The 14,770-nt window shown below is 38.7% G+C and overlaps 1 protein-coding gene across 1 annotated transcript in view; it reads left to right on the top strand.

Moving 5' to 3' along the window:
- LOC134677798 (dendritic arbor reduction protein 1-like) overlaps window positions 1–14,770 on the top strand; it is a 109,351-nt gene that overhangs the window by 8,667 nt on the left and 85,914 nt on the right. Inside the window, exon 4 of the mRNA XM_063536225.1 lies at window positions 1,949–2,005. Coding sequence (XP_063392295.1) covers window positions 1,949–2,005 — 57 coding nt within the window. The remainder of the gene's footprint in view (window positions 1–1,948; window positions 2,006–14,770) is intronic.

Here is a 14,770-nt window from a genome sequence, read left to right as displayed (position 1 = left end):
ACTGACCCCGCCCGACTTTGCTGAACTTCAGTCAAAAATCACGTTTGCTGTATGGGAGCCTCCACTTAAATCTTTATTTTATTCTGTTTTTAGTATTTGTTGTTATAGCGGCAACAGAAATACATCGTCTGTGAAAATTTCAACTGTCTATCTATCACGGTTCGTGAGATACAGCCTGGTGACAGACGGACGGACGGACAGCAGAGTCTTAGTAATAGGGTCCCGTTTTACCCTTTGGGTACGGAACCCTAAAAAGGAGTGTACAGGTTTTTAAAAGGTCGGCAACGCGCATGTAACACCTCTGGAGTTGCAGGCGTCCAAAGGCTACGGTGACTGCTTACCATCAGGCGGCCCGTATGCTTGTTTGCCATCGATGTGGTAAAAGTAAAGAAATTTGTATGGTCTATAGTAGTTATACAACTATGATCAACACGTTCAATACGTTTTATTTTGTATTTATTTCTACAATTTAAATGTTTATACCTGAGTAAGTCATTGTTATAAAGTAAATTATAATGTTGTGTTTTGTACATTAATAGACACACATTAAGATACGTAGTAAGCACAATCTTATTGTGTTCTCTGTTTTAAATGGCGATGTTATAACGTTAAAAAATTAAAGTTGGAAATTGCGGAACGGCAGATGCCAGTTCGTCCAGAAACTGACTTATGTACGGAACCCTAGAAACGCGAGTCCGACTCGCACTTGGCCGGTTTTTATTGGTTAAATACGCATATATATAAAATAGAGCGGATTAATTGATCTAATTAAATTTATGAGTAATAACGCTGTTTTTGTCTATCCTGCTTTGAAAAAAAAATTACACGTGATATCATCTCTGACCCCCCTCCCCCATCGTGATCGTTCCTGATATTTTTCTTACCCCCCCCCCCCCCCCCCCCCTGTAAACGATCGCATGATTTCTGGACTATGCACTGTCTAGTGGGCTCCGTCAGTGTTAGCCGAATGCGCGCACGCAGTGAAAGCGCGAAATGCTAGGTTCCCACGCCGCGGCCTCGCAGGACGAGCCTAAATGATCGAGATCGATATAGATCACCGTTTACGAGCTTTTTAGGGTTCCGTAACCGTATTGGTGAAATCGGTTCTCTTATCAGCGACGCAATTTATACAGGTTAGTCCATTTTGACCCATTGACCAACTATAATGGCTCCTCTACACGATAGGCCATCGCCGGCAACTCCAAGGGACGCAGCCATGCGGTAGAATGAGATAGCAATATCACTTGCTCCCTCTAACGCATGAATGCGTCGCTTGGAGTGGCCGGTGCTGGCCCATCGTGTAGAAGAGCCATAACACATACACGACGATGTGGAATTCTTCTTAGGAACTATGTCATCGATTTTAGTAACAAGAAAAACTGCATTCATACATTTAAAAAAATAGATTACCGCCGCTCATAACATCAGAGAGGTTGCAAATGCGTTGCCGGCATTTATGAAGGGAATACGCTCTTTTTTTGTCGTCAACTGCAAATGAAAACCATAAAATAATGTCATACTGGTTGTGAACTCGGTTCTGTTTTGTTACCTGCTTTTAGTTTTGTATTGTTTTATTGTAATTACCATTTTTTTTACAAGCTTTTATTTACTTTCACCTGACCGTTGTCTGTCTGTCTGTGTGTAATCAAATCTTGCAAGTTAAATTTGATCCACTTCCCGGTTTCCGATTGAGCTAAATTTTTCATACATACGTAAGTCGAGTGACAATGCAATATTATGGTGTCATCGAGCTGATCTGATGATGGAGACCGGAGGTGGCCATAGGAACTATGTGATAAAATAACGAAACCTAATTGTGTTTGGCGTTTTTAGAATTGTCTCGATGAGCATTAGTTGCCTATGGAAAGAAAAGTACAGTCAGCGATAAAAGCTTGTACTAAAAATGAAATTTTGGCCAAAAACTTATTAAATATGGCTGTTGTTTTAGGATGAGCGGGAGGGCGCGGGGCGTCGAGAGGACGCCGTGCTGCCCACTACCATGGAGGTATGTTATAACTATTCATTAGGGGGGGGGGGGGGGGGGTAATTGGTTAACCAACCAAATACAAAAAACGTCGCAACTGTCACATCACATCACATATGTCATTAAACGACCTGACTTTAACCTACATTATTAGATCATGTAATGTTTTCGTCTACCCTCAACTGGCTTAAGAAGCCATTTGAGGGTAGATTTTGTTTACTTTTATTTAAATACCTAAAGATACAGAGTATAGTAAGGGGTCATCCATTAATTGCGTCACACGAATTTCTAGGTTTTTTGACCCCTCCCCCCCTCCTTGTCACACTTGGTCACATTTGGCAAACCCCTCCCCCCTAGTGTGACGTCACATTTTTTCTACGAAATCGCCAAATCGAATTAAGTAAGTACCTAAGTATTATTAATATTTTATCAAAATATTTTTGACCATATAAATATTAGTAATTTTATAACCCAAAACTGCTTAGGAAAGAAAATTAAAGGAATAAAAACGATTATCGTTTTAAAAACATGTTATTTAAATGTACAGCGAATAAAATAATTTAAATAAATTTTCGGTTACTGATGAAGTTAAAGTGACGTCACAAAGTTTGTGTCTCCCCCCTCCCCCATGTCACATTTTCTTGACCCCCTCCCTCCCCCTAAACGTGTGATGTAATTAATGGATGGCCCCTAAGAGGCATTTATATTTTAAGGTGTTATGAAAAGAGCCCACGAAAATGTAGGTCCCCCCCCAATGGTGGGGCAACATGGTTACCAGATACAAATTTAGAATTGCCTGACAAAATTCCTGATTTCCGAATATTTTTCCTGACGACCGGTCTGGCCTAGTGGGTAGTGACCCTGCCTGCGAAGCCGATGGTCCTGGGTTCGAATAGTAAGGGCATTTATTTGTATGATGATACAGGTATTTGTTCCTGAGTCATGGGTGTTTTCTATGTATTTAAGTATTTGTATATTATATATGTATATCGTTGTCTGAGTACCCACAACACAAGCCTTCTTGAGCTTACTGTGGGACTTAGTCAATCTGTGTAAGAATGTCCTATAATATTTATTTATTTATTTCTTCATATTTTTGACGACGACGACGTCTAGCAGTCAACGCGGTACGATTCGATTCGATTTCTATGCTTGAGTACAGATAATAATTACGAAGTTATTGATAAGTTGAGTGGATCTCAATTTTTTTTTTCAATGTTTTTGGATTAATTTTAATATATAAAAAGGTACTTTATAAAAAAGTCTCAATTCAAAAAATTCCTGATATTTTCGTGTTCCGTCCCCATTCCCGACAAAAGGCTAAAATTCCTGACATGTCAGGAGAATTCCCGTCATCTGGTCTGTCTACATGGCGGGCCACTTTTGCCGACCAACGGTTTACGGACGTATTCAAATGCACAGAATGCCCGTTTGTGCAATTGATCCGATGATGAGATAAAGTTTCGTCACCGCGCAAATACACAGAAATTGTATGCAAAGTAGGCGTAAAGCCCGATTCCATGTGACAGACTGAAGTCAACGCGCCTAGGGTTACCATTACCACCAGACGTAGAAGTTTTAGTGGTAAAATAAAGTGATTGACAAAATAAAATATCGGCATGTCTGTTATCCATGTTACCTTAACATTATACTTACTTACATATTTGGGCTTGTGCACAAATCACGCGAGGTTCGATGGGGGGTGGGGGGGTCAGGAAAAACTAACGATAGGTCACGTTGGGGGAGGGGGTATAAGGAAACCTCACGTGTATTTTTCTACAGTGAACGAAACTAACCTAATCTAACCGTAAGCGACTTTGGATTTATGTAAGTAAATTTGACTAAACACTTTAAACTCGCGTTTTGTAAGCATATTTGTAACGTTATCTATGAAAAGGGACCTTATTGTTCGACGGCGCTTACGCCATTATTAACGATCCGATCCGGTACAAATACCTAATACAATACATAATACAAATACCTGTCGGCGTCGGTCCAGCGCTATGGAAAATGACGTCGCTGCGCAGTTGCGTCGACGCCGCGTCGACGTTGCGTCGACGTCGGCCATATAATTGTAGACGCCGACGCTCGAAAGACGCCAGATGTGGGGGGGCCCTTACGCGACGACGCGGCGTAAGCGCCATCGACAATAAGGTCCCTTTTCATAGATAATGCCCCATTTAATTACACAAACTAAACACTACACACTAACTGTATAGTTATACAGTTATTTAATAGAAACGTCGGAGTTTAAGATAAAAACAATGAAATTATATCGCGGTAGATCCGTTTGTGTAATTTTAAATAGTTAAATTGAATAATGTACCTTTTAAGGTACAGTCAAGGAATTTAAATTCCGACCCATTTCGTACTTTGTCACAGTGACAATCAATATGAAAGCCGCTAGAGACCTCATACGGTTGTCACTGTGACAAAGTACGAAATGGGTCGGAATTTAAATTCCTTGACTGTACCTTTTAAGGTACATAATAGAAAAGTCTGTTAATTCACTAAAATTCCTGACATTTTCGTATTCCGGACAAACGGCCAAAATTCCTGACATGCCAGGAAAATTCCTGGTATGTCAAGAAAATTCCTGACATCTGGCAGGCGTGGCTCACTTCGCGATTTCGTCGCTTTGCAACAGGTAGCTACAAGTACATCCGTTCTACAGATGCGCAGATAATAGAAGTCTGTTAATTCACTAAAATTCCTGACATTTCCGTATTCCGGCCGCATTCCTGACAAACGGTCAAAATCCCTGACATGTCAGGAAAATTCCTGACATCTGGTAACCCTAAAAGCGCCCCAATTCTGTACATTTGAATAGTTATATAAACCGATCGATATCCGGTAATTGATCTATTGATTTGTCACTTATCGTATCGTTAGACTGTGCCCTTATATGAAGTGTGCTACAATGAGATAGTGAGGTTTGAAAGTACGCAATAGAGTCGATTCGAGTACTTTAATAACTTCATTATCTTCCATCATTCCTTCCGTCATTTCTGATTCCATCATTCTAATCAATTCACTGTCAGTAGTAATGTCATTTCTAGTATCATTACTTTGACATAACTCCAATACTGACGGAAATTATTTAAATAAACTTCATTACTTGCCGTCATTCCTTCATGACAATCTCTACACTATCACTAAAAATGTCGTTCCTTCAAAGTAATGTCAGTATTCATGATAGTGTCCGGCCCATGTACAGTAGACAATTTCATCATAAATACCCACACAAATCATACAAAATTTAATTTCGAATTATACAATTTGTGTAGGTATTTTTTTTAATTGTCAGGTAAATCACATTCTAAGTTTTGTTCCTATTCACCCCAGCCATCTCTATTCACCTCGGTTGACGGTATATAGCGGTCGAGGTGGTTAAAGTTAAAACACCTGAAAACGCACTCTAGCGCACTGACAATAGGGGCGTGTTTACATATTTGTGGGCACCTTGGCCGCTCCGATATATCTGATGGGGATTCTGCAGATTGGATTGTGCACAAAGTGCATAAGTAAAATTATCCGATTTTTATTTTGCTATCAAAAAATTTTTCGTCAGATTTCGATAAAATTGGGTAATGAAGTAGGATAAAAAATGTTCCCTATTCGGTACAATATAAGCGCAATTTCACAGTATGCCCTTAAGACGAAACAGGAGCTGAGTTTTAAATATTTTAGGTAAATATACCCGTCTCACTAACGGAAGCGGCTCCTCAAACTAGTGCGATAAGGACAAGGCGCTCAAAAATCTAGGTTACGTACTGCCCAAGTCTGCCCAAACAAGTAGTAGAAACCCTAGAAAAATATCCTGATAAAGCAAAGAGTACACTTAAGAAAGCACTGATTAACATGAATTAATGTAAGATAGTCCCTAAGATAACGGCAGACCTAGAAGGAGGTGGCGGCACGATCTCGACGTCTTTCGGAAAGATTGGCCTAATATTGCCATAGAACGAGACGCGTGGAAGAAAGAAAGGGAAGCCTTTGCCCAGCAGTGGGACACAACAGGCTAACAAATAAAAATAATGTAAGATAAAACTAGTAAGCACTAACTACTAACTGTAACAAAACAATAAAATTTTACATATAATTAAGGCTAAGCTTAGTTAAAATAATCTCCAAATATAGAGATTGTAACTGAGATTGATTGTAAAACTAACCTATTAAGTGAAAAAAAAAAACAGATTAAGTTTTTTTAATTCTTTTTTTACTCGACTGTTTCCTCCTCCAAAACATAACCAATCGTAACCAAATTTGGAAATCTAAATGATTATGAAATTGTCTGTGTCGGACCGTTTTGCTTTTTTGGCTAAATGATATCAGTCTTGAATACTATGCCTCTCATTGCGGCATAGTCAATGAGGCCATTTTGGCCATTTTTGGAGGGCTCTAGCGCCTTAAAAGACAAAAATATCAAAAAAGCAAAACGGTCCGACACAGATGTTGACAATTTTAATCTGTATTGAAAAAATCATTGCTCTATAGTTCGTTTTTTTAGCATTAGAAATAAGGTAAACAATCTTGATGTGTCTTTTAATTGAAAAACACATTTTAAAAATAAGTCACGGCAGATTTGTAACTATTATGAATCTAATACGATCATTTATATTCTTCGGCTTTCATAAGTAATAGTTTTTGATTTTTAAAAAGCGTTTTTCAATTAAAAGACATGTCAAGATCGCTTACCTTCTTGCAAGTTCTTTCTAATGCTAAAAAAAACGAACTATAGCATCAAAACCCACGGAGGAAACAGTCGAGTACGTTTGTATGGAGAAATGACCACTCCTGTTGGCTCTTAAAACTCTTCCTGTAACCTAAGAAAACATACCAATGGTCATATTGTAACTCAACAGAAAATCAGGTCAAAAGTTTTAAACCTGTTTTCAAATTAGCCTATAGGATTTGTTCTGTCCCTACACTGAGAGAAAAACCGGACAAGTGCGAGTTGGACTCGCCCACCGAGGGTTCCGTACTTTTTAGTATTTGTTGTTATAGCGGCAACAGAAATACATCATCTGTGAAAATTTCAACTGTCTAGCTATCACGGTTCGTGAGATACAGCCTGGTGACAGACGGACGGACGGACGGACGGACGGACAGCGGAGTCTTAGGAACAGGGTCCAGTTTTACCCTTTGGGTACGGAACCCTAAAAATCATCACCAGGGGTCCGTTTCTCAAAAGCTTGTAACTTGTAATAAAAGCGGATGTCACTTTTTGACAGCATATGTTAGAAAGGGACTTCCACTTGTATTACAAGTTACAAGCTTTTGAGAAATGGGCCCCAGAAATTAAAAAAAACAGTTCTGTACTGGGGGAAAAAAATGAAGTTTTAGTAATAATTATGGACGTTTCCCTATTTCTGTAAAGTTTATTTATTTCTACAAACAGCTCAGTAATCCCAAATATAATTTCAACAAACAGATAATAGAAATTGCAAGAACTAATAGAAATTACAAAAGTCAATTTGTTCCTATTAGTTAACTCTCCTTGTCCCCGGATTAAGTTTATTTTTGTAATTCTAAGTGTATTTTTGTTGTACTTTTCTCTCAGTGTAAGTCAGCGGCTCTCAAACTTTTTTGGCGACGGAACAAATATTTGACGGAGCCCCAAATAAAAAAAAATCGTTCGTCAGTATTTAACTGTAGACCGGAGATATAGAAGTGCTGTTTATTGATTTGTTTTCGCTTTTTCTCGCGGCGCCCCACAGAGGCTTTGCGGAGCCCTAGGGGTCCACTTTGAGAATGGCTGTCCTGGGTAATTTCTAGAACGAAGCCCCCCCCCCCAACCTAGCTAGATTTTGATGAATAGCGACTGATTGCCCCCTTTTAAGGAGATGCCTGGATTGTATAAGTAGCCGAAGATTAATTGGAAAAGTTTCGAAATTGCTATTAATACTAGTCTATTATTGAACTAGGTTTAGCCTGCGGTTTCGCCTAGATTTCTAGCCCACACTTCTAAGGGTGTTATATTCGGGATGTAAGGAAAAATACTTAACTAAAGCTTTCTACCTCTGTACATAATTGTTAGGGCCCAAGAGCTTAGCAGTCTTAAGAGCCAACAGGAGTGGTCATTTCTCCATACAAACGTGCTCGACTGTTTCCTCCGCGGGTTTTGATGCTAGAGCAATGATTTTTTCAACACAGATTAATATTGTCAATATCTGTGTCGGACCGTTTTGCTTTTTTGATATTTTTGTTTTTTAAGGCGCTAGAGCCCTTCAAAAATGGCCAAAATGGCCTCATTGACTATGCCGCAATGAGAGGCGTAGTATTCAAAACTGATATCAATTAGCCAAAAAAGCAAAACGGTCCGACACAGATAATTTCATAATCATTTAGATTCCCAAATTTGGTTACGATTGGTTAAGTTTTGGAGGAGGTAACAGTCGAGTAAAAAAAAAAATTAAAAAAACTTAATCTGTTTTTTTTTTCACTTAATAGGTTAGTTTTACAATCAATCTCAGTTACAATCTCTATATTTGGAGATTATTTTAACTAAGCTTAGCCTTAATTATATGTAAAATTATATTGTTTTGTTACAGTTAGTAGTTAGTGCTTACTAGTTTTATCTTACATTATTTTTATTTGTTAGCCTGTTGTGTCCCACTGCTGGGCAAAGGCCTCCCTCTCTTTCTTCCACGCGTCTCGTTCTATGGCAATATTAGGCCAATCTTTCCGAAAGACGTCGAGATCGTGCCGCCACCTCCTTCTAGGTCTGCCGTTATCTTAGGGACTATCTTACATTAATTCATGTTAATCAGTGCTTTCTTAAGTGTACTCTTTGCTTTATCAGGATATTTTTCTACGGTTTCTACTACTTGTTTGGGCAGACTTGGGCAGTACGTAACCTAGATTTTTGAGCGCCTTGTCCTTATCGCACTAGTTTGAGGAGCCGCTTCCGTTAGTGAGACGGGTATATTTACCTAAAATATTTAAAACTCAGCTCCTGTTTCGTCTTAAGGGCATACTGTGAAATTGCGCTTATATTGTACCGAATAGGGAACATTTTTTATCCTACTTCATTACCCAATTTTATCGAAATCTGACGAAAAAATTTTTGATAAAAAAATAAAAATTGAATAATTTTACTTATGCACCTCGTGCACAATCCAATCTGCAGAATCCCCATCAGATATATCGGAGCGGCCAAGGTGTCCACAAATATGTAAACACTATTGTCAGTGCGCTAGAGTGCGTTATCAGATGTTTTAACTTTAACCATCTCGACCGCTATATGTGACGTTATCTATGAAAAGGGACCTTATTGTCGACGGCGCATACGCCGCACAGCGTCGCGCGGCATTGTATTTATATCGGAGCATCGTTAATAATGGCGTAAGCGCCATCGACAATAAGGTCCCTTTTCATAGATAACGTCACATATAGCGGTCGAGATGGTTAAAGTTAAAACATCTGATAACGCACTCTAGCGCACTGACAATAGTGTTTACATATTTGTGGACACCTTGGCCGCTCCGATATATCTGATGGGGATTCTGCAGATTGGATTGTGCACGAGGTGCATAAGTAAAATTATTCGATTTTTATTTTTTTATCAAAAATTTTTTCGTCAGATTTCGATAAAATTGGGTAATGAAGTAGGATAAAAAATGTTCCCTATTCGGTACAATATAAGCGCAATTTCACAGTATGCCCTTAAGACGAAACAGGAGCTGAGTTTTAAATATTTTAGGTAAATATACCCGTCTCACTAACGGAAGCGGCTCCTCAAACTAGTGCGATAAGGACAAGGCGCTCAAAAATCTAGGTTACGTACTGCCCAAGTCTGCCCAAACAAGTAGTAGAAACCGTAGAAAAATATCCTGATAAAGCAAAGAGTACACTTAAGAAAGCACTGATTAACATGAATTAATGTAAGATAGTCCCTAAGATAACGGCAGACCTAGAAGGAGGTGGCGGCACGATCTCGACGTCTTTCGGAAAGATTGGCCTAATATTGCCATAGAACGAGACGCGTGGAAGAAAGAGAGGGAGGCCTTTGCCCAGCAGTGGGACACAACAGGCTAACAAATAAAAATAATGTAAGATAAAACTAGTAAGCACTAACTACTAACTGTAACAAAACAATATAATTTTACATATAATTAAGGCTAAGCTTAGTTAAAATAATCTCCAAATATAGAGATGTAACTGAGATTGATTGTAAAACTAACCTATTAAGTGAAAAAAAAAAACAGATTAAGTTTTTTTAATTTTTTTTTTTACTCGACTGTTACCTCCTCCAAAACTTAACCAATCGTAACCAAATTTGGGAATCTAAATGATTATGAAATTATCTGTGTCGGACCGTTTTGCTTTTTTGGCTAATTGATATCAGTCTTGAATACTATGCCTCTCATTGCGGCATAGTCAATGAGGCCATTTTGGCCATTTTTGAAGGGCTCTAGCGCCTTAAAAGACAAAAATATCAAAATAGCAAAACGGTCCGACACAGATGTTGACAATATTAATCTGTGTTGAAAAAAACATTGCTCTAGCATCCAAACCCACGGCGGAAACAGTCGAGTACGTTTGTATGGAGAAATGACCACTCCTGTTGGCTCTTAAAACTCTTCCTGTAACCTACGAAAACATACCTATGGTCATATTGTAACTCAACAGAAAATTAGGTCAAAAGTTTTAAACCTGTTTTCAAATTAGCCTATAGGATTTGTTCTGTCCCTAAGTCAGCGGTTCTCAAACTTTTTTGGCGACGGAACAAATATTTGACGGAGCCCCAAATAAAAAAAATCGTTCGTCAGTATTTAACTGTAGACCAGAGATATAAGTGCTGATTATTGATCTGTTTTCGCTTTTTCTCGCGGCGCCCCCACAGAGGCTTTGCGGAGCCCTTGGGGTCCAATTTGAGAATGGCTGTCCTGGGTAATTTCTAGAACGAAGCCCCCCCCCCCAACCTAGCTAGATTTTGATGAATAGCGACTGATTGCCCCCTTTTAAGGAGATGCCTGGATTGTATAAGTAGCCGAAGATTAATTGGACAAGTTTCGAAATTGCTATTAATACTAGTCTATTATTGAACTAGGTTTAGCCTGCGGTTTCGCCTAGATTTCTAGCCCACACTTCTAAGGGTGTTATATTCGGGATGTAAGGAAAAATACTTAACTAAAGCTTTCTACCTCTGTACATAATTGTTAGGGCCCAAGAGCTTAGCAGTCTTAAGAGCCAACAGGAGTGGTCATTTCTCCATACAAACGTGCTCGACTGTTTCCTCCGCGGGTTTTGATGCTAGAGCAATGATTTTTTCAACACAGATTAATATTGTCAATATCTGTGTCGGACCGTTTTGCTTTTTTGATATTTTTGTTTTTTAAGGCGCTAGAGCCCTTCAAAAATGGCCAAAATGGCCTCATTGACTATGCCGCAATGAGAGGCGTAGTATTCAAAACTGATATCAATTAGCCAAAAAAGCAAAACGGTCCGACACAGATAATTTCATAATCATTTAGATTCCCAAATTTGGTTACGATTGGTTAAGTTTTGGAGGAGGTAACAGTCGAGTAAAAAAAAAAATTAAAAAAACTTAATCTGTTTTTTTTTTTCACTTAATAGGTTAGTTTTACAATCAATCTCAGTTACAATCTCTATATTTGGAGATTATTTTAACTAAGCTTAGCCTTAATTATATGTAAAATTATATTGTTTTGTTACAGTTAGTAGTTAGTGCTTACTAGTTTTATCTTACATTATTTTTATTTGTTAGCCTGTTGTGTCCCACTGCTGGGCAAAGGCCTCCCTCTCTTTCTTCCACGCGTCTCGTTCTATGGCAATATTAGGCCAATCTTTCCGAAAGACGTCGAGATCGTGCCGCCACCTCCTTCTAGGTCTGCCGTTATCTTAGGGACTATCTTACATTAATTCATGTTAATCAGTGCTTTCTTAAGTGTACTCTTTGCTTTATCAGGATATTTTTCTACGGTTTCTACTACTTGTTTGGGCAGACTTGGGCAGTACGTAACCTAGATTTTTGAGCGCCTTGTCCTTATCGCACTAGTTTGAGGAGCCGCTTCCGTTAGTGAGACGGGTATATTTACCTAAAATATTTAAAACTCAGCTCCTGTTTCGTCTTAAGGGCATACTGTGAAATTGCGCTTATATTGTACCGAATAGGGAACATTTTTTATCCTACTTCATTACCCAATTTTATCGAAATCTGACGAAAAAATTTTTGATAAAAAAATAAAAATTGAATAATTTTACTTATGCACCTCGTGCACAATCCAATCTGCAGAATCCCCATCAGATATATCGGAGCGGCCAAGGTGTCCACAAATATGTAAACACTATTGTCAGTGCGCTAGAGTGCGTTATCAGATGTTTTAACTTTAACCATCTCGACCGCTATATGTGACGTTATCTATGAAAAGGGACCTTATTGTCGACGGCGCATACGCCGCACAGCGTCGCGCGGCATTGTATTTATATCGGAGCATCGTTAATAATGGCGTAAGCGCCATCGACAATAAGGTCCCTTTTCATAGATAACGTCACATATAGCGGTCGAGATGGTTGAGATGGAGATGGAACAAATATTTGACGGAGCCCCAAATAAAAAAAATCGTTCGTCAGTATTTAACTGTAGACCAGAGATATAAGTGCTGATTATTGATCTGTTTTCGCTTTTTCTCGCGGCGCCCCCACAGAGGCTTTGCGGAGCCCTTGGGGTCCAATTTGAGAATGGCTGTCCTGGGTAATTTCTAGAACGAAGCCCCCCCCCCCAACCTAGCTAGATTTTGATGAATAGCGACTGATTGCCCCCTTTTAAGGAGATGCCTGGATTGTATAAGTAGCCGAAGATTAATTGGAAAAGTTTCGAAATTGCTATTAATACTAGTCTATTATTGAACTAGGTTTAGCCTGCGGTTTCGCCTAGATTTCTAGCCCACACTTCTAAGGGTGTTATATTCGGGATGTAAGGAAAAATACTTAACTAAAGCTTTCTACCTCTGTACATAATTGTTAGGGCCCAAGAGCTTAGCAGTCTTAAGAGCCAACAGGAGTGGTCATTTCTCCATACAAACGTGCTCGACTGTTTCCTCCGCGGGTTTTGATGCTAGAGCAATGATTTTTTCAACACAGATTAATATTGTCAATATCTGTGTCGGACCGTTTTGCTTTTTTGATATTTTTGTTTTTTAAGGCGCTAGAGCCCTTCAAAAATGGCCAAAATGGCCTCATTGACTATGCCGCAATGAGAGGCGTAGTATTCAAAACTGATATCAATTAGGCAAAAAAGCAAATCGGTCCGACACAGATAATTTCATAATGATTTAGATTTCCAAATTTGATTACGCTTGGTTAAGTTTTGGAGGGAGAAACAGTCGAGTACGAAACCTCAATTTTTGAGATTTTTACGCAGGATTTTTCGCCTTGTCCTCATCGCACTAGTTTTAGGAGCCGCTTCCGTTAGCGAGACGGGTATATTTACCTAAAATGTTTAAAACTCAGCTCCGGTTTCGTCTTAAACAGGGGGCATAAAAGTATTGGTCACGCTCTGAGTTCCTGGTACGGCTGGTACATAGTTTCAGGGCCCACTTATTTGAGAAATGCTTTATTATATGTAGTGTTCCTCTGTAAACATCCTCTTACACCAACTTAGGGGTCATCCATTAATTACATCACACGTTTAGGGGGAGGGAGGGGGTCAAGAAAATATGACATATTGTGACATGGGGGAGGGGGGAGACACAAACTTTGTGACGTCACTTTAACGTCATCAGTAACCGAAAATTTATTAAAATTATTTCATCGCTGTACATTTAAATAACAAGTTTTTAAAACGATAATCGTTTTTATTCGTTTAATTTTCTTTCCTAAGCAGTTTTGGGTTATAAAATTACTAATATTTATATCGTCAAAAATATTTTGATAAAATATTAATAATACTTAGGTGCTTACTTAATTCGATTTGGCGATTTCGTAGAAAAAATGTTACGTCACACTAGGGGGGAGGGGTTTGCCAAATGTGACCAAGTGTGACAAGGAGGGGGGGGGAGGGGTAAAAAAAACCTACAAAATTCGTGTGACGTAATTAATGGATGACCCCTTACCTTAGGTATACATGTTTACTATGCTTGATTTCATTTTTGCGCGAAATGAGTAAAGTTTCATTCAATAAATACATAATAGCTTAGTAATTAAAACTTCGTGCAACATTAACAAATTTACATACATCAACACACAACTAATTGTATAGGTTATTAAAGTTATCGTGTATTCGTTGTTTGGATTTCATTTTTTTGGTAAATATTTTGTGATTTCGGAGTTGGTCCCATAGAAAAAGTTGTTCAGTATGGCCTACCCAATCACCTCGCACAATATGGCATATGGCTAACGGTCCAAAAATTACCCTGTACATATACACATGATGAAGATGGACTACTTACTTTATTACACTCTGGTTGTATGGGTGCGGTGCATATGGGATCGGATTGTGGGTCTAATTGCGACGCTCATCGCTGTCGTAACGGCCACGCCTAGGCATGCAACTATGCAAGTATGCAGTTATGCATTACTATGTTTACTACCTACTACTATGTTTACTTTATTACTGGGTGCACTTATTTTTAATACCGTTGGAGACCGTTTAAGCTGATGAGATGAGGAACTGAAAAAGATTTTGCAATTTCATCGAGAAAGTGCGGAAGTGAAGTGACACTATAAACATCATATTTTCATAGCGCATTGCGGGATTGTTATGACATCTATTAAATTATAGCATTTAGTAACGAAAACACGGTCTCATAGCGAAGTGTC

Source organism: Cydia fagiglandana, chromosome 27, assembly GCF_963556715.1.
Source record: "Cydia fagiglandana chromosome 27, ilCydFagi1.1, whole genome shotgun sequence".
Taxonomy (NCBI): Eukaryota; Metazoa; Arthropoda; class Insecta; order Lepidoptera; family Tortricidae; genus Cydia; species Cydia fagiglandana.
This window is presented reverse-complemented; position numbering and strand designations above follow the sequence as displayed.